Genomic DNA, 20,573 nt, shown 5'->3' with positions numbered 1-20,573 from the left:
TAATTCAGGTATGGCACATTTAAACATTTTGGAAACTAAGAAAAAGAGACTTAATTGACAGTAATTCATTTAGCCATATAATGGAGTTCATCTTTAAGTAACAGAACATTTTAAAAAAAGAGTCCCACACTGCTATTTGTATTTGGTTTCTTAAGGAGTTTACTTTTGTTTATGGTTTTAAGACCAGGGCTTTCTTTAGTGAACAGTTAAATGCTAAGTGCCTTTAGAGAACCGAGGAGAAGGCCACGTGGTCAGGTGCAGTGTTGCCTATAATGACGCAATTGTGTGTCTACACAAATCCTTAACACGTAAGTATCACCTGGTAGTCACGCTGATCAGACACTTTCCCTGCTAATTTTTTAAGGTGACCTGATCAGCACGAGCTGTCATTTGGAACACATATTTATTGGTTTCCTGCAGGCTACCAATCTGTTTTTTAAACATAGGCATGGACGTTTATTATAATGAAACCTTACACGAAAAGGTCATTTACACAGACCAATTTTACATAACCAACCCTTTAACATGTAAAACTGAGAACCAACAACTTTTAACACTAGAAGTACCGGGCGTAGATAACTACCTCAGCGGTCTTTTTTACGTTATATCAAAATGCGTATAAAACTACTACAGCGTCACACTCTGCGATACTGTAGTCAAAAGAGCTTCATATCAAACATTGTGCTTACCTTTAATTCCGATTTCCTCACTTGTATTTTCCCATAATTTGAAAATCAGACGTTCTGATGTTATTGTTTGTTTTCCTTTGGGATATTGTCTGTAACACAGCTTGTGCAGCCTGCTCGTTACCCGTGAGAGAAACCTTTTCAACACGAGCACTGACACGAGACTTGAGCCCCGGGGGTGGGTTGGAAGGGGACTTACGATTGCAAATGCTGGGCTATAAAACAGAATGGTTTTTACAGCCAGAGACGACTTTTGACATGCAGCGGGAGGTTACGACGCTCTGTGAAGCAATAGAGAATAGTGCCCGAGATTTGTTTGTTTGACTGTTTTATACGAGTGTTTTCCCTTTTATTTTGTGCCTGAGTTCGACTCTGTTAGCTATACAACGGTAATTTCCGTCTCCAGTCTTGCAATAGCTGGTTTGGTATATTATTCAGTATTCTCCTTTTTTTCCAATATAATCACGCCTGAGACTTGCTGTGCAGTCCTGCGTTGTCTATTCATTTTAACTAGAAAATAAGTATTTTTACAGCTGTTGATACACAAATCACGTCTGAAAATGTCTCCTGTAGCTATTCAAAACAAGCGCGAGGCTCTCAAGTTTAGCAGCACCAAGCCAAACCCACTGTTTTTACTATGACAGTCAAAATGACAGCTGCGGTAGTTCTAGGTATAACGTATTATATCTCCATAAGTTTCTGCAACCCTGGGACTACTGATAGTTTGAGATGTTCAATATATTGTGGAAGGATGAGGAATTCACTGACACAGGAGACAGAAAGTTTTAGTGCTAAACACCACTCGGGTGCACAATTTATTGAACACCGGCAGGTGGCACTAAAGTCCGCCGGTCCCAGATTGCAGCAATGGTAAATGAGACACGGCCAGATAGACACTCGCAGGTGCCTAAACAAATAATAATAATAAAAAACAGAAGGTACAAAGAAAAAAAGAAATAAAACACTTTTAACAAACTACAAAATAAAGGTGCTGCACTCTGAAGCTTTACCCCGACCGTCGCTATCCACACGACCCGGGTCTCCGTCCTACGCTCACCTATTCCCTCAACCTGCTATGCAGATACTTTCTGGGGTTCTGCCCAAGTTTTTCCCCACTACTAAAAAAAAATCATTTTTCTTTCTTTTGTTTTGTTCCTCTCCAGCTGTGCTTGGTCCGGCAGCAGTACTTTCATTGGCTTGTTTTTCGTCTTAAAGGGGCAGGGCTGAGGGAACAGCAGAGCATTATTTTATAGGCCCAGCAATCCCCCAAGGCCCACCTCTCAGAGAGAGGGAAAGCCAACACACCCTCTTCCCCACCTCTCCGTGTACCTCTGCTGCCCTCTTCCTGCAGCACCATGCATACATCAGACAGTCAGCATAGACCTTCCCTGTCTACATATATATATATATATATATATATATATAGGAAAGGTTAAAAAAAAGCAAAGGTTCCTAGCTGCCAAATCAGTCGAGAAAAATGCATTTAAAAAACCTGAAGCGCCAAAAAGACCAATCCGGTAGTTCTAGTGTTAAACAGCTTTTCATGAAAATGATACATTACGGATGCCTGAAAGAGAAGACGACCAACAACAATCCTTTTGGGATATGCCTGCCACAGGTCAGGTATTTACTGAGCATTTTATGTCAAAGCTGTCGATAGGGCCCTCCGAGGATGATGTTCTCGGTCCTGCCTACCGAGGGATTAAGTGGTCACCCGCTGAGACCACGATCTCTTTTGCATCTAACCTGCGAAGGTTTGTTGGTCGTCTTCTCTTTCAGGGAACCGGAGTTACGTTTGTAACCTGTCGTTCCCTTTCAATTCGAAGACGACCAACAACAATACTTTTGGGACAGTATATCAAAGCCATCACGACGGAGCGTGAGCAGACAGCAGATGAGAGACGTCTCGCTACCACTGAACTAATTTCCATGGTGTGAGCGTGCAACCTCAAGGACCCTTGTGCCTAATGAAGGCATGGATGAATCTACCACATTGAGTCGGTAGAACCTGGTGAATGTATGTGGAGTAGCCCAGGAGGGTGAGTTAGTAGGGGATGCAGTGGGTGAAGCGGTTGGAGCAGGAGGGGGTGCGGGGTATTAAAGAGTTTGCCTGTAGCTGCTCATGGTCTCCCTCAAGGAGCAGTAAGCGAGCCAGGGTTAGGGTTAGGGTTAAAATTAGGGTTAGGGATAGGGTTAGGGTTAGTGTTAGGGTTAGGGCTCCCAATCACCGCTCGCATCCAGTTCAAGACTCTTGTACTAGTCTACAGATGCCTTGACCAGACTGCACCCAGCTACCTCCAAACCCTCATCTCTCCCTACAACCCCACTCAACCTCTCTACTCCTCCTGTACTAGAAGACTGGCTCTACCTCCTCTAAGCTCCCCTGCCTCCAGAGCCCGCTCCTTCTCCACCCTCGCCCCGCAGTGGTGAAATGACCTTCCTACAGATGTCAGGACTGCCCAGTCCCTGACCACCTTCCGGCGCCTCCTCAAGACTCACCTCTTCAGACAGCACCTGTAGAACTCCTCTTTTTTTTCCCTATGGACACTCATTCCTTAAATGTGCTTTACTTGCTCTTATCTGCCCCCTATTTTACTGCATTTAATCCTGTACTTTAGAGTACTGTAATCTGTCAAGTGTTATTTAATCTGTAGTATTTTGTATTTAAGTATATCCTGATGTAACTATCACTGACACTGTTATCTGCTCCGTTATTGAATCGTATTTTGTCATACTTGTACTTGCTAGAACCAAAGTCATTGTATTTATCTTGCTCTTAATTGTATTATTACTATCGGCAGCTTTGACATAAAATGTTCAGTAAATACCTGACCTGTGGCAGACATATCCCAAAAGTATTGTTGTTGGTTGTCTTCGAATTGAAAGAGAACAGCACTGGTTATTGCTGGGAATTTTCAGAAGTTTCAAATTATGATGAGAATCTATGTATCTACTTATTAAAACGATTGATTGTATGTCAGATTTAAAAGTTGTGTTCCTTCCATCAATCGCCAATTTAAAGATGATCAATAATAGAGTGATTAAGCTATTATATATTGTACAGTATCTTCTGATTGCACAAAGGGTTTTACTCGAGTTGTTTCTAGTAATTAAATGAGCAACGAAGTGTTTTCACAGGTCTATTGTTCTTTAGATTTAGATTGGTAACTTCCTGCCGTTTAATACTAGAAGTGTAAGTGTAAGGCACGGCAATGAATTGAACTCCGCCCCATATTTGGCTGATGCAAGACATCTACCTCCACACATCAGTTCTTCTCATTCAAGGAAGTTGTTACACTACAAAGTCTGTGATTTTCACCCGCTCATTTACTTTGATACTCTTCTTACAAAATGTATTTAGCTAAAAACGAGAAATGGTAAATTTATTTTAAAAGTTATATTGCCTAAAATCGTTGCCTTTGTTTTGACACATTTAAAAGTCACTATTGATTACGACAAACATCTGTCTAGCTTCAAGCACTGTAAAAAGAAAAAAGCACACTTTTGGTACATCGAGCTGGTTCAATTTGTGACCCAATACGAGGTGAGGTTTTTGTATGTGTGTTGGGGTTTTTTGTTTTGTTTTGTTTTTTCGTTATACAGTTATTGTGTTTATAATGTGTATATTTTGTTATTTGCCAATATAATGAACGTAGCCAATAGCCTGCTGCTACTGGAAAATTTTTAACTAGTATCGCTAGAAAAGTTTCAATGCTGTGTGTATTTATGAAATTCTAGATGACAGATATACCCTGGGGAATATGCATACCACTGTTTTACCTAAATAAAAATTAAAAAAAAGAAAAAGTCATGTAAATAAGTCGTTAAATAATACATCGCCTTTTTCCGGTGCCAGCTACCTTTTTAGTGAAATTTGCGGATGTCAAATGGCGCCATGTGGTTGATTTTTTATTTTAAAAAAAAAGTTTAATTCAATGTTAACGTCACACCACGGAAATGTAATCATCGTATTTTTGTTTTAAAAAGCACTACTATGCATGACTTAATTTAAAGTAAAACAAAATATGTTATAATTAACTACGACTTTATGTGTGTGGCGTGTGTGTAATTAACAAAACATTAAGATGTCTTTAAGTCTTGTCTGTGTTTGTGTTTTAATTTTTATTTGGCTTCACAATAGTGTGTAGAAAGAATGGTGAAAGAATGGTAACCCACATCGTTACTCAACAAAAAAAAAAAAAAAATATATATATATATATATATATATATATATATATATATATATATATATATATATATATATATATATATATATATATATATAATAACAATAACAATAATAATAATAATAATAATAATAATAATAATAATAATAACCCTAAGCATTAAAAAATCAACTGCAAACTGCAAAACTAAACTAAATTATGTAAATAAACATAATCTATGTGTGTGCTGCTTGGAATAGCACGTGTTGAACAGCCTACAAGAAAGGACTAACGGGAACCACCGGCCACATTGACAGCAATGAATGATGAAGTGGGCTACTCAGCTGAGTTGCAGAGCCTGGGCGATGGGGATAGCAACGAGTCATACGACCCTGAAGAAGATGAAAAAAATAGGTAAATGACCAAATTTTGTTTTTTTTAAAGATGGTAACAATTTGTTACTGGTTTGTATTGCCGCTGGGTACAGGGCTGAGCCACCAGTTAATAGAATGTCCTGCCATGATTGTGACTTATATGCAAAGTAGCCTAATTTACCTACAGTAACTTGTAACATAGTTTTTACAGTGATGGTTTTGTTTTTTTTTTGGTCATTTTTCCAGGGTGGTATTTCAACAAGAAAATGCAGAGAGTCGAGTATCTCTTACTCATCAGCATCTGTCAAAGAAGAAATATCAACATGTAAGGAATTTTACTATAGCTGGGCTTTTTCTTTAAGAAAATGGGTTGATACTTGAGAAAATCTAATTCCACCTCCCCCGTATGCTTAATCTAACCAGTGTATTTTAAGATTTCCTTTTGCTTTGGTTTGTGTATGTAGGTTATCGTTTGACGGTTCTATTCAGTTCTTCCAATCAATTGCATTGCTGTTTCCCATCTTTTATAGATCATAGCTAAAATATATTCACACGTTTGTATGTTTATTTTTCCTGATGTCTGTCTGTACTCTACAATTAGGCCCACAGTTTTTCAGTCCAAAATATCTTCGCACAATGCTTAAGTCATTGTGTAATTATATCTGTTTATTTTTTAAAGATAAATACAAATTTGATATACAAATGCTTTGACAAGATTGAAAACTTTTTTTTTTTCAAACATTCTTTTCAGCCTCAGGGCAGAACCTCATTTCGAATGTCTGTTTTTAACCTCAGCAATGCCATTATCGGCAGTGGAATCCTAGGGCTTTCCTATGCCCTGGCTAACACTGGAATAATACTTTTTGTGTAAGTATGACATTTTTATATATAGATATATATATATAGATAGATATATAGATATATATATAGATTTACATATCTTTCCCAAATTGTTGTACATAACATTCAGAGCAAAATAAAACTGGACATGAGATGCATTCTCGAGAGCTTCTACATCTGTGATTTTGAGTATATGTATGTGTAGTATAGTACCTGAAAGACATGGGATCTTTGACCACAAAAAGAAAAAAATATATAAATGTAACATTCCAGTGAAAGCAAGCAGTTGCTCTCTTTACTGTTTCGCAGTAAATTATTTACTTTAATATTATTCATTGAAGCCAGAGTTAACATTCTTAGCAGCTAATTCACCGTGCCTTGATTTGGCCTTCACCGGGAAAAGAGCATCTGTGTTGGGGTTTACTGGCAGGAAAACCACAAATAAGCAGGTGGCTGCTTGGTTCAGGGGAATGTAAATACAGGTTTTACAGTACAGTGTCAACTGATATCACATCTACATTTGGTGTGTACATAATACAGGAAATTCAGGACTGACTTCTTCCTATGTGGCTTTCCATTTAAATTTGTTAGCTACCCAACAGTGCTCCACCACACCCTCAACACCCACCAGCATTTTCTGCAGTGATGGGAGTAAAGAACATGACCTTTGATTAAATAGGCTTTTAAGTGTTTCACAGGGAACTTCATATTAAACAGCAATGGGAAAATTTCATGGAAATCATGAAATCTGTGAAAAATAAACCCTCAAAAACATATTCCTGTCACTCCAAGGAAGCCAGGCAATGGTTTGAATTTTACTTTGAAAGCAACAAATCCTTACTTTGATAGCGGCACATACACAAACAGGCAGATTAAATCTAAAGCTCTATTCAGGCTGTAGATTTGCAATTTTTTGAAAGGAGAAAAAATCATTTTAATGTTACAAAATGCTTAAGAGAACTTGAAATATATTAACAGGTGTTTTACTTCTTTCAAAAATTAGGAGCTAATTATAGACTAGAATAAACCCTTTGAAAATATAGCCCAATGTTTCCAAGTACAGGTGCTTACAGGTATTCCTGCAATGTACAGTGGATTATGGGATTATGGGCATACCTGTAGAACTTACCTATTGAAACAGAACCACCTAATAAACAAATGACTGGAAAGGTTGGTGTGGTCGCTTTGTTGGGGAAAGGCGCAGGGCTGTATCCTATTGTACTTTTTGTTAAAATAAAACCAAAAAAAACCAAAAAAAACACTGTCGTTGACCACCCAAAAAAGTCTGTTGCACAGTTTAATATGGGCTGTTAATGACCTACTCCTGCCACACCCAATGTGCTGTTGACCATCTGCATGTCTTCTTTCTGCAGGCTTATGCTAGTGTCATTTACAGTACTAGCACTATATTCAATTCATCTGCTGTTGCTGTGCTCCAAGAAAACAGGTATGCCAAAGAGCTTCAGATGTTACACTCTGAGAAAACCTCAGTACAGTGTGAAAAGGCTACCGTCTTCGTTTTCATAATGCTGAGATGTATTATGCTCCATTGTTGTTTCTGCTTAGGTCATTTTGTTTGTCATGCTTACTACCTATTCTAGCAACACAAATGCTTCTGAAAAGTGGCCTTAGGGCCAATTTTGTGAAGTAAGGATGCGTATCAGTGTTACGCAGGCATCAGTGCAGAACGCTCTACCAATGGGCAAAGATGATCATTGAAACAGAAAATGATCTACAAAGAAAATCCAAACTAGAATACATTAGTTAACATAACTATGATGTTTCTGACCCAAATCAAGTTCTCTTCAAAGCTTTGTGAATTGGGTCTGCATGGTTTTGATACTGTTTTAAAGTGGGTCATTAAACCCTTTTAGGAACAGTATTAAATCAATTTGGAATGACTCATACATCTTAGAAATGTAAATTATAGAGCATAAATTAGTTTAAAATCTGTGGAGAGTAAAGTTAACCAATAGTGAGTCCAAATTGACTGACTACAATAAATCCAACTCCAAATTCAATAATTTACTGCCTCTGTTGTTGCCGAGAAACAAGTCCTGGTAGTGTATTTGCTTAAGTAAACATAGAACTAAACAATACTTTATTAACTATTTGATTTGTTTTTTTGCATAAAGATTGCATGGTCTATGAAGACTTGGGCTATAAGGCTTTTGGGATGCCTGGAAAGTGTGCCGTTTTTGGCTCAACATTTCTTCAAAACATTGGAGGTAGGAACCTTGGCATGCCTTAATAAAGTGTGTTAATGAGGCCAGTGGGAATACTGGACATCTGCATTGGAAGCTGAACTGAACTACAAAATAAAAATGATAATAAAGATCTTATTGACAACCTAGCCACTCAATCACAGAATTGGCGCATTTTAAGAGTAGCACACAGTCAACAATGTGTAATGCTCATGTATGCATTTTATTTTGAATTCCAGCAATATTATCCTACATGTTCATTGTGAAAAGTGAACTTCCGTTGGTCCTCCAGTTTCTTATGGGGTTCGATACGAAGAATGAGTAAGTACATATACATGTATAACTTATTGGACAGCTTTAGGAAATTAAATGGAATCAAAGTTAACGAGGCCAGATTTATGAAGGATTTTTATCCCAAAATGCAATTTAGCACAATCTCATTCATTACTACTGTCTGCCAAAAAAAATGGTTTTGATGGAGAAGGAAAAAAGCAGATGACACAAACATAAATTCCATATTGACAGAAATGAAGAATGTGTTTTTTTCTGCCTAGTCCCACTGCCTAGCCCCATTGTTTCTGTTAACTTTTTTCTCTCCCCCCCCCCCCCCCCACAGATCTTGGTACATGAATGGAAACTACCTTGTTATCATGGTGACTGTGGCAATCATCCTCCCACTCTGTCTTTTAAAGTCACTTGGTGAGCACCTGTATGATATCATCTTACACAAAACATTCCTGAACATGACAGCGTTAGCGAACTATTTGGCGTGTCATAGAATACTCATGAAATACCAAGCCAGTTTACACACCCTCAAATGTTCATCATATATCACATTCCTGTACGAGTTTACATTAAAGGGCATGGGCAGCAGTGTGGAGTAGTAGTTAGGGTTCTGGACACTTTGATAGGAGGGTCGTGGGTTCAGTCCCAGGTGGGGGACACTGCTGCTGTACCCTTGAGCAAGGTACTTTACCTAGATTGCTCCAGTAAAAACCCAACTGTATAAATGGGTCATTGTATGTAAAAAATAATGTGTAATCTGTATAATGTGAAATAATGTGATATCTTGTAACAATTGTAAGTCGCCCTGGATAAGGGCATCTGCTAAGAAATAAATAATAATAATAATAATAAACTGTGCAGAGGATGTTCCCACATGTTTAATCAGGTGCAGTCTTAACTCCAGTATCAGAATTAAATTGCATTTACTTCATATATGAAGATGTGAATATAGTGGTTAAAGTACATTTCCATGGTCAATTTGGAGTTGTCAGTATAATCTGCAGGATAAATGACTGAAAAGTGAATGTGAAATATGATGTCATGACGCTATATGTGGTTTTATTTGAGTGGGGAAAAATGATTGGAATCCTTGGAGTATGCTGCCCTGATAAACATACCCAGCTCGATAACAACTGAGAACCCATATATCCTGATTCTTTTCTCTGTCTGTCAGTCACATTTTCCTTGTAAACACAATGCCTTGATTTTGTACCAGCCTTTACCAACTTTTGTCCTACACACCTGGTCTCCTATAGCCGTTTCAGATTGCATTTGGCTATTATCTGACAAACTCTTGATTTTTTTAACCTTTCAGGTACTGTGCGATTACGAGAACCTGTTTTTTTTTTCCCCCTGGTTAATTCCTATCACTGAACGACAAGCCTTTATTTTTCTATACAGGTTATCTGGGATATACAAGTGGATTTTCCCTGGCTTGTATGGTATTCTTTTTAATTGTGGTAAGGACATTTTCAGAGTACAACATACATTAAAAAAACACACTTCACCATTGTGAGACTTTTACCAAGATGTCACAACATAAAAAAAATATGAATTTTATTTTTGTTTTAGATTATCTACAAGAAATTTGATTTACCCTGCCCTGACCTGGAATTAAATTCAACAATGCAGGCTGCAGAAATGATACCTGGTAACAAAACAGGAATGTGTGAACCAGAGTATGTTGAATTCAATACTAAGGTATGAATATTGCTTCAAATACAAGAATATAGATAAACTGCTGCACTTTGAACCTTTTCTGTATGTACCTTTGCTGTGGTCTGACAGCTAGACTGTAAGAGTTTGAACTACAACACATGAAATCCTAAGGTGATAATGTTTCTAGTGCTAATAAGAAGTTCCTATAATCAAAGGGAACTACAGTTGTCCCGCGTTATACTGCCCACCTTTATAACGCCACCCTCGCTTATTGCCCGCTTTTTGCCCATGACCCTAACCTGGCAGTATAAAGAGGGTTGACTGTATTATAAGATTGTGCAACATATTGTTTATGCTTTGTACATGGTCATAGAGCAGTACAATATTGAAATGTTCTGAAATTTACAACCAGCGTTGATGCATATATGACAACCGTCTGCTTATCATTTATTTTTCTTTTCAGACTATCTATGCTTTACCCACCATCCTGTTTTCATACGTGTGTCATCCATCGATTCTTCCAATCTACAGCGAACTTAAAGAGTAAGTCATTTTAATAAAAGAAGTTGTACGTTTTCTTGTATGGATGGATGTGTGTTTTTGATGTTATGATTAAGATGTGTCATTATTAATGTCATTAGTGTTAGCGTTTTTTCTGTGTATGTAGCTTTATGTTCGGAAGTTATAACACTAAAACTGTCTGCAAATAATATGAAGATATGTTTCAAATCGGTATCCATAAACGTATGGTTTTATATTCAGATTGACCTTGTTAATTTGTTAGGATTTGAGTGTAATGTTGATCCTTGAAATACTAAAAATGTTTTCCTTTCAGACGTTCATCAAAGAAAATGGAACGTGTATCAACAGTTTCATTCTTGTCCATGTTTTTCATGTACATCCTGACTGCGTTTTTTGGCTATTTTACATTTTATGGTAAGTTTTGATAATTTGAAAATAAAAATCCATACAGTTTGTAAAGTGTCCAGCGTCTTCGTGCACAACAATGATCAAGAGACAATAATAATATATGTTTGGTTGAGCTTTATTATTATTATTGTACTTATTTTGTTAGTTTTATTTGTTTCTGTATTATAGATTTATTTAGGGTTGTTTGTTATATGTTTATACAAAATGTACAGTGAGACTGCAACCTGGTAAACACTGACAAAACGATTAATTTTCATTTTGCATATTTGCTGCCAAATACTGAAAACTATTTTGGTTATGTTGAGTTAATTTTGCTGAAACATTTCTATTAAAACAGATAAAGTCAATGAGGACCTGCTTCGCACCTATGATGCCAGCCATGATGTCCTAATTCTTGTGGTGCGACTCGCCGTTGTCACAGCCGTTATTCTCACAGTGCCAGTACTTTTCTTTGTTGTAAGTATGTTGTAAAACGTTTCCTTACAACACTAATGCATCTTAAATGTATGCTTCATATCATCCACATTTCATTTAATTTTGTTTCTGTTTTAAACTCTGATTTGAAACAAAGTGAAAGGGGAAAGTTTAGAACTGTTGCACAGGCTTCAGTGCACTGCACAGTGTTAATAAGCTTCCCCACCTCCCACAATCAGCCTTTGGGGCATTTTTTTCAGAAAAATGCATGACAAATGCTGATCCAAAAAGAAACAGCAATAGGGAATCATACAGAACAACCCAATCAGGACATAAAACAGGTAAAAAACAAAACTAAATATTAGGCAAATATAGATTATATAAAATATCTATTTAAAGTATGCTACCAATACTACCTTCCAGTGCCAGCTTATGATTTGGCAGCCAAACATGCTTTTTGCTGAAACCTGTACATAGAGAGCAGCTAATTATTTGCATGACTGTTCACTGCATTTTTCTCCCGCCCCCTCTACACACGCATCCTTAGCACACACACACACAAACATATGTGACCTGGGTCTCAAATTCAGACCCCATCCTTTAGTCAACAAGCTGAAGTTCATACAAGTGCTTGAATTTACTTTCAATCACAGGGTAGGAGTAACACCCTTTTTGGTCAGGGGGGAAACATTTGCAGCTGTGCCTTAAAGATCTCATGCTGTATATAAACATATGATTCAAGTAAAGGGATTTCCCTTCAACTGAAAAAATATTGAAATGCCTAACTGTTATGGGTGGTTTGCTTATTGTCTGTTACATTGAAAGTTATACTTTATATAATCTACTTACTGCTTCTGAAGAGGCTGTGATCTGGGGGAAGAATATCAGTGTTACACAGGCTACAGTGCCCAATTCTTCACCTATCCACTGCACGGATATGGGAGAGTTCTCAGCAGAGCTAAATGTAAACTAATGACTACAGTTACATTAATTGTATTGATTGGGAATCAAGAATTATTAAACTGATCCCAGATTGAATGAATGTGTTTTTTTTTTATAGTCGTGTGATTTGTCTGCTATGGTTCTCTTGTGTATGAAGTCTTAGTCTAAATAGTTTTTTTTTCCTGGTTAAAGAATGAATAACTAAATAAAATACTCCAGGAGTAGTGTTGTGTGGCCTTGACAGTGCACTTTGGGGAAGTGGTACAGTGTTGCTTGGCAACTGGCAGTCACAATCTTTGTGATACCTCAAACCACAGGTTTCAACTGTTTCTTCCTACGTCCGAGAATTAGATCTTGAGCAACAGACAGTTTTTTGTATCTGATTTCACGGCAAGAATACCCGTATACTTACCTCATGCACTCCTCATACCCACTGCAGCCTGGTGTTGGTGACATTTTACATTACTTATTAAGTTTGTAATTTGTGTTCTTGGTTTGTTTGTACAGGTCCGCAAATCTCTTTTGGAGCTGATCAAGCAAAAAAAGTTCAAGTGGAAGCTTCACATTAGCGTAACTTTGGTACTTCTGGCATTCTCTGTTGTTTTGGTTGTCTTCACACCTTCCATTAAAGACATATTTGCTGTGATAGGTAAGCTATAAGGGTTCTTTAATACTGTCACTGTGTGGTTCAGTCTTACCTTCAGCAAATCTAATACTAATCTCTTAAAATTATAGGCGCAACTTCTGCAAACATGCTGATGTTCATTCTTCCTTCTGCACTGTACTTAAAACTTCAGACTTTGACAACCAAACAAAAGATCAAGGTATGTTTTACCTGTAGTTTAGTTAATGGCTGTGTTCCTGTTTTATTTTTTCAAGATCTAAATGACTGCCTTCTATCACAGTCTGTAAAGTATACTGAACTTTTGTGTATGAGGGCATAGTGGCTGATATGCAGCAGCTGGTCTCTTTATATAGTCACTGGATGGGCTAACATAACTAGTCTGTCTGTTTGACTTTAGTTTTAAAATACAAAGGCCTTTTTAGTAAACTGGGTCAGGTTGGAAATCAGTTTTATTTTATATTGTTGTTGTAAGCAGACTTTTTATTGATTGTTATGCTGACCAATAGGGAAAATCAATAATGCATTTTAATAATGAGAAATGAAGAATAACGCTTAATTATGTGAAAGCTATGAAGGGAGGGGACTCACATTATGCTTCATGTGCATTTTCAAATAATGATACAGCAGCTAGATGACAAGAAGTGTGATACAAGGCCACAGTTATTAAACATAAAAAACCTGTTTCAGTATCTGATGTCATTGTGCTGATAGTTATTTGAAATGTTTTCACAGTGACACCATACTGTCTATAATTTTTGTTGTCTTGTTTTTTTCTTTTTCAGCCTGCTATCTTCCTGGCAGCTGGGGTACTCTGCACTCTCATCACTGTTCCCTTAGTTATTATTGACTGGGTGCATACGAAGCAGTCAAACAACACTGGCTACTGATCTCACAGATCTCCCATGAAAACATCATCTGTAACTTTAACATATGTAGTTTGTTTATTAGTTATATTATTTTATTGTGTGTTGTCGCTGATGAGTCACATTGCCGCCTATTCCATCTCTGACTCAGGAATCGCTGGCCGCTCACACGCTGGATCTGCTGCTTATTGTGTTGTATTGCTAATGAGAACCGCACTGGTGCTGTTCTGTCTCTGACTCAGGAATCTCTGCCTCAGTGCTCACACTGGATCTACTGCTGATGAGTCACATTGCCGCCTATTCCATCTCTGACTCAGGAATCTCTGCCAGTGCTCACACTGGATCTACTGCTGATGAGTCACATTGCCGCCTATTCCATCTCTGACTCAGGAATCGCTGCCTCAGTGCTCACACTGGATCTACTGCTGATGAGTCACATTGCCGCCTATTCCATCTCTGACTCAGGAATCGCTGCCTCAGTGCTCACACTGGATCTACTGCTGATGAGTCACGTCGCCCCTGTTCCATCTCTGACTCGGGAATCACTCTGGTTCTACGCTGGATCCGCTGCTGCTGCTCCTCAACACACCGCTCCGTCTCTGACTCAGGAAATTTGCTGTCTTCCACAATGAAATCCCTATGGTCACAGGCACATTCTTCTGGGGTTTTTGTGTGTAGGCATTTTTGTACATTTCACCACAATTCTGTTTTAAGTCCTCCGTATCTTAACTGTAATACAGTTTGAAATCCCGCTAACAGACCTCCATTCTCGATTGTAATCTCGTTTTAAATCTCGCAAACGGAGTCTCCAATAGGAATGTGCTGTCACGCAGTAGGTGGGGCGGGTTTAAAGTATTCAGAATGAGTCAATGATGGGTGCAAGTCAGGAAGGTGGGACATTGCCCAGCAGCATTGGGAAATGTATTTATTATTATTTTTGTAGTAGGTTTTATTTTTTAATGGTTAAAGGGTAAAGTCAATGTGAATTGACTAACCATTTACACAGTTTTTCCGGTGTTTTCTGATGTTAATTGGCTATCCACTGATTTAATTTTTTTTGTATCGGGGGTGATTTATTGGGTTTTATCAGTTAAAACCAAAAATCAGAAGCCCATATTATAACAAACCAGCATTCAATAGTGTCTGATTACAACATAGTACAGTACATAAAAACTAGCATTCAATTGTGTTCAAGGTGATAGGTGTTTTACCGGTTATTGTCAATAGTGTGCAATTCCTGCAATATAGTAATAATAAAACAGCCAATTAGCTTACTATATATATATATATATACAGTGCCGTGAAAAAGTATTTGCCCCCTGTCTGATTTTCTGCATTTTTGCATACACTGAATGTTATCAGATCTTCAAGCAAAACCTGGTTGTACTGAACCTAATAACTTGAACAGAAAGCCTTGTCATTTGGTAATAGTTCACATTTCAACTCAGTATAAATATAATTATTGTGTTTAAATAAAAAATAAAAAGTTTGATTGTGTGCTGCTGTCTTTAATTAGATTTCCTTGCACTTTGCTGTTTGTTTTTTGCTTTATACTGTATAGCTGTCCAAAAGCATTTCACATGTACAGAAACGGCCAAGTTACAATAAAGTGCCAGCCATGGAAAGATGTGATATCTACAAAAGTTACATGCAAAAAATGGTCATCCCTGTACAGATGTAATGTAGAAGTGACCAAGTTAAAAAGACACGATTGGGGAAAACTTGGCCCCTCCATTTTTTTACCTGGAGAAAGCTGAGGAGGTGCACCAGAGGGACTGCATGTCTAATATTTAATAGTCAAAACACCAAATGTTTTGACATGTATAGGTACAAGGTTTTAGTGCATAAATAAGAAAAAGGGGCCTTAACTGTTTTGTATATTGAAAACTTGACCCCTATCAGGCATGTGGAATATCTAGTATCTTCTATGTATTGTTGCGTTGTGAGTGCCCCACATGACAGCAATATATTTTCAAAACCACTGAGTGAAAGATGAAATCATCAGGACAGTGAGGTACATTGTGAATTGTGAATTTTACCATGCTTTCCTGTGCTTTACTGCCACTTTCTTTACATTCATTTAGAATTTGTTTACGAGATAAGAGCTGCTAATTAGACCTGAAATGACACACCAGTTAATGTATTACAATGATTCATCTCCATGTTGCTAACCACACCATTAGATTAAGTGACAAGATGAGGTTTAGTGTCATTGTCATTCTTAATATTGCGAGGTCTTTCTTAGAAAATCACCTTCATTTTCAGGATACACTACTTATGGGATCAAGACAACAGCACAGGACCCTTTCAACACCAGATTAGTTAGGGACTATCCTGAAAACATTTGGCAGAGTTAAAAACACATCTGCTTTTAAACAATGCTGCCCATGTTTTCACAGAACCTAATTGTTTTAAAGGAAGTGACTTGTGCATTAACCATGCATGTTTTGGGTTTTGTATCTTGTTTACCTGCCTTCTCATTTTTTCCTGTACTGCTGTTGTATACTAATCCATTTTTCGATGCTGTTTCCAGTGCTTGGTAGAACCCACTTGAATGGCACACAGAGCCATCGAATAATAGTGCTGTTGTACTATGTAAGAAAACGCTGAGTACTGCAGTGACAATGTCATTAACAGTGCAGTGTTAGAGCAGGACTTTGAGTGGTGCTGTACAATTGGCTATTGTGTGCTGCACACATCACTTAGGAGAAGTAGATAATTCTCACTAATCGTGCTGTAATGTGTTTTCAGTGTTTAACTTATAGTTGCTACTGGCATCAGCCAGTTCCTTTGCGCATGATGCTGCCTTAGGTCTGTGTGTTCCCTTGTATGAACGTTTTAATAACAAAATCATTTCATGGGATTCATGAAAAGCTGATTAAGGTTAAACAGGGCATATTCCATTTTTTTTCCCCCCAGCAAACATCAGTACGCATTTTGGATTCTCACAGAAACTCATGGAGAAAAGTCTTGCAAATTTGGCTAAAAGTGTAACTCTCATTATTGCAACTCTAAATCAGCCAACTGAACGCCAGAACTCTAAATCAGGGTTTTTAATCTTGCTGTTTTAAAATGTAAAATAATAAATGAATCAGAAGGTGCAAACAGTCATTGATTTATCTCATTAAATTGAGTCAGTGTAAGTGTCATCGTAAGTGTTCTTTCTTATTATGACATCAACTTGCCACACTTAAGTACCATGTGAAACATTTAAATGAAGTTTAATCACTACCAGCACAACGACAGCTGTTTCAGTAGTGACCCTTTGTTTATTCCAGTCCAATTACAAATATTCCAGTCTAATTAAGAATACAGATCCATTGACCTTGAATCAATAATCATATGCTCCAATACACTTTTCACCAATGCTTTGTAAAAGAAAGAGAGGTAATTTTACTAAGAAGTATGGATGAGTGCCTAATTTAACATACTGGTACCTAATGATTTTTTTGTATCCCATTAGAGAATTGTTGCAGTGGGTAAGTATAACACTAGCATATAGAAATTAAACCGTACTGTACTGTGTTATATTTCAAATGTTTAAAGCTCTAACCTGTATGTAAACTGTGCCATTTACACACAGTATTATTTTTTTTTGCTCATTCTAAGGTATCATTTGAATTATTTGACCTTATATGCAACAATATGTTACAGTGTACAGTTTGTTTCTCTGCATTTAGGTTATAGAGTTACACTGCAGCTACTTTGGTACTGAAACCTTATACCTATGCTTTAGCTCACTTCCTGGCATGCAGTGCTCAGGAAAATGGCTGATGTTTTTTTCATGTGTATTGTTTTTTTCCCCAATAAATAGCACCATCATGTGGTAAAGCAGTGCATTGACACGTCTGATTTCCAAACAAGTGCAAGTTACCGGTCTATCACTGCACAGTATATTAACGCTACTATTAAACATATGGACTCAATTGACAACCTAATTCCAAAAAACATGTCAATTTTTTTTTATTTTTTTGTTTTTAAATCAAGTTTATTTTTAAATGGTAGATGTCTATTTGTTTAGCACTTATTTTTCTTCAGTGTCAGTAGGACCACTGTGGACGACAAATCTGCAAGTTGTTCTGGAAGGATATGTGACCAATGATTTGTGCCTCTAATTCCTGCTACTGAGACTGTTCTCCAGAATAGAGACCCAGCACTTTTAAGACAGCGCCTCATGAACAATCAGGAATGTTTGTGTCTTGGAACAGCAGCCAACCCTAACCCTTACTATCACCCTCTGCAGCTTTTACATACTACAGAACACATATGAGGGGGATGATTAAATGTAGTCACAACTGAACATGTTTCTAAGTGTTTGTCTTATCCCCCTCACTGCCTGGGGTATTGGAGGCTACATATCCTGGGAACCACTTGACCAGTTTTGATTAAATAGTCCTACAGTACTGACGGTTTCTATCAGATGACAGATTATGGTATTCACACCAGTAATGTGTCATTTCTATTCCTAGCTAGAGATACTCACATAACCCCATTTACTGTAGCATTGATGCGACCCTACTTCCACCCTTGACACTTGCAGTGTTTGTTGTCTCATTTCTTCATTAGGACTGTATCTCCTTTTGACCTGCATTCTAGGAAGAAAGCGTTTGCAGTTTCACCATGATGCAATCAGTAGATATTCACCAAACCTTACCAGAACAAATAACTATTCATTATGACAATTGTATTCTAGATATTTTTTATAAAAGATCAGTCATTCTGAGTGATGCACGTCTTTCATGTGGAGAATCTTCTATTATAACACAAGTTGGTAGAAATCTGAAGTACTTTTCAGGCAATGTTCACACTGGTTTGTCAATACTTTCAAATTAAAATGAGTATTCAAAATCTACTTTCCACATTGGATTCCTGTGACAAAACTCAATATCCTCCAGTATAAATACAATGAGAGGGTTTACCTTACCTAAGTAACGTTGATTGCAATTAGTCTGCCATGTTAGAACTAAACAGCTATAAAAAGGTGCATTGCAGTTACTATTTTTCAAACAGTCCTGTTCCTGTTAAGTGTATTATATTATTTATCAGCAATTAATAAGAATGAACTTGAATTGTCTTATTTGTTTATATGTGAGATAAAATATGTGTTGTACAAGGGACCTTCAGTAAGTGAGTAAAGCCCATGGGTATCAATTAGCACTGACTAAAGCAACTATACCTTAAATATATGCTGCTGTGCTTCTAAGTTTGTATGTGTCTGTCCACGTGCTTGTAAACCACTGTCATTAAGGTCTTACAGTTGGTTCATTCTGTAGAGTATGCACATATTATTCTTATTGAAGGACAAATGCCCTTGTGCATACGGTACACATTTTATAAACTGTTTTTATATGATTACATCAGATACTGCAGCTACATCTGTAAAATTGAAATAATAAGTCCCAAAAATATCACAGAGTTGAAATGGCACTCAGATCACCATAAAGCAATAATGGAAATATAAGAAGCAATTGAGTAATACTTTAATGTACTTACTTTTTAAATAAAAAATAAATAAAGATTATCAGCAAATTCTTTAATTAATATAGCAGTTTGCCACCTTAAGTCAAGTTTAATAGGAATTCCTGAAAAAACAGGATTTTACTGTAAGGAATGTCAGTGTTTTGTATGTATGGGAGTGGAGGGGGTATATATGTAAGTCTGTGTGAGTGTCTGAAGGAGGGTCGCTATTTACAAACTTCCACTCCTGTAATAAAAGCCTCCAGTCAAATAAAATGCCGAAACTTCACAGAGAACAACCTTTTGAAAACATTTTGTACATAAAAATGATTTTTGCCCTTGGCCAGAAAAACTTGTTATGGTATACAGTTTAAAGATACACTCTTATTTGACATCAGTTTCAGTTCAGCTGCCTTAGACTGTGCAATACCCTAACTGAGATTAAGGTAAGGGTTGTCCTTCTGAAAGAATGCCCACAGCAGGAGCTTTTCATTTTGGATTATATAGCTGCGCTCTAGGCCAGATCACAGCAGTCAATATTTAGCTCACTGCAGCTCAAGAACAGGAGCACATTCAATATTGGCACGCACTGTTTGTCTGGCACTGTGTTATCCTGGTTTATGTTAATGCTTGTGTGAACAATTGCCTTAAAAACCTTTTAATTATGAAGCTGTGATGTGCACAGCTGTACCTTGCATGATGGCTCTTCTGAAATTCTTTGAGCTATTGTAGTATGCCATGTAGCAACGTTTTGGCGGGAGTAAGCGTCATGGTTTATAATTATAGCAAGTAGCTCATGCATTATGATCTGATCAATGGAACTATGATGTGTTTTGTGATGCACTTGGATTGGGGAATCAAAATCACTATGCTAATTTGGAGTCACTTTGTTGTCCTAATTTACTGGCACATGTGGATGCATTAATAAGTGGGTTTCTGGTGACACTGGTAATTCACGATAGATCTAGCTTCTGGTATATGTCACCAGACACCCTCGATAGAATTATAGCCTTATTATGCTCAGCTGGGTGTATATTATTATTATTATTATTATTATTATTATTATTATTATTATTATCTAAAATGCTATTGTATGCAACAGATTGCATGAACAAATAATGAGACATG

General features: G+C 37.2%; 1 protein-coding gene across 1 annotated transcript; it reads left to right on the top strand.

Annotated features, from left to right (window-relative positions):
- The first annotated feature begins 3,935 nt into the window (after window positions 1-3,935).
- LOC117415181 (sodium-coupled neutral amino acid symporter 1-like) lies at window positions 3,936-15,480 on the top strand. Its single transcript, XM_034921969.2, has 16 exons — window positions 3,936-4,230; window positions 5,113-5,266; window positions 5,473-5,551; window positions 5,978-6,093; window positions 7,440-7,513; window positions 8,202-8,294; window positions 8,510-8,591; window positions 8,887-8,969; window positions 9,957-10,015; window positions 10,128-10,256; window positions 10,678-10,757; window positions 11,050-11,150; window positions 11,482-11,600; window positions 13,008-13,149; window positions 13,236-13,324; window positions 13,908-15,480. The coding sequence occupies exons 2-16, from the start codon at window positions 5,172-5,174 to the stop codon at window positions 14,010-14,012; spliced, it is 1,446 nt and encodes a 481-aa protein (XP_034777860.2). The 5' UTR covers window positions 3,936-4,230; window positions 5,113-5,171; the 3' UTR covers window positions 14,013-15,480.
- The last annotated feature ends 5,093 nt before the right edge of the window (window positions 15,481-20,573 follow it).

The sequence above is a fragment of the Acipenser ruthenus genome, chromosome 7, assembly GCF_902713425.1.
Source record: "Acipenser ruthenus chromosome 7, fAciRut3.2 maternal haplotype, whole genome shotgun sequence".
NCBI classification, from domain to species: domain Eukaryota; kingdom Metazoa; phylum Chordata; class Actinopteri; order Acipenseriformes; family Acipenseridae; genus Acipenser; species Acipenser ruthenus.
Note: the sequence above shows the minus strand (reverse complement) of the source record. Positions and strands in the feature narration are given on the sequence as shown.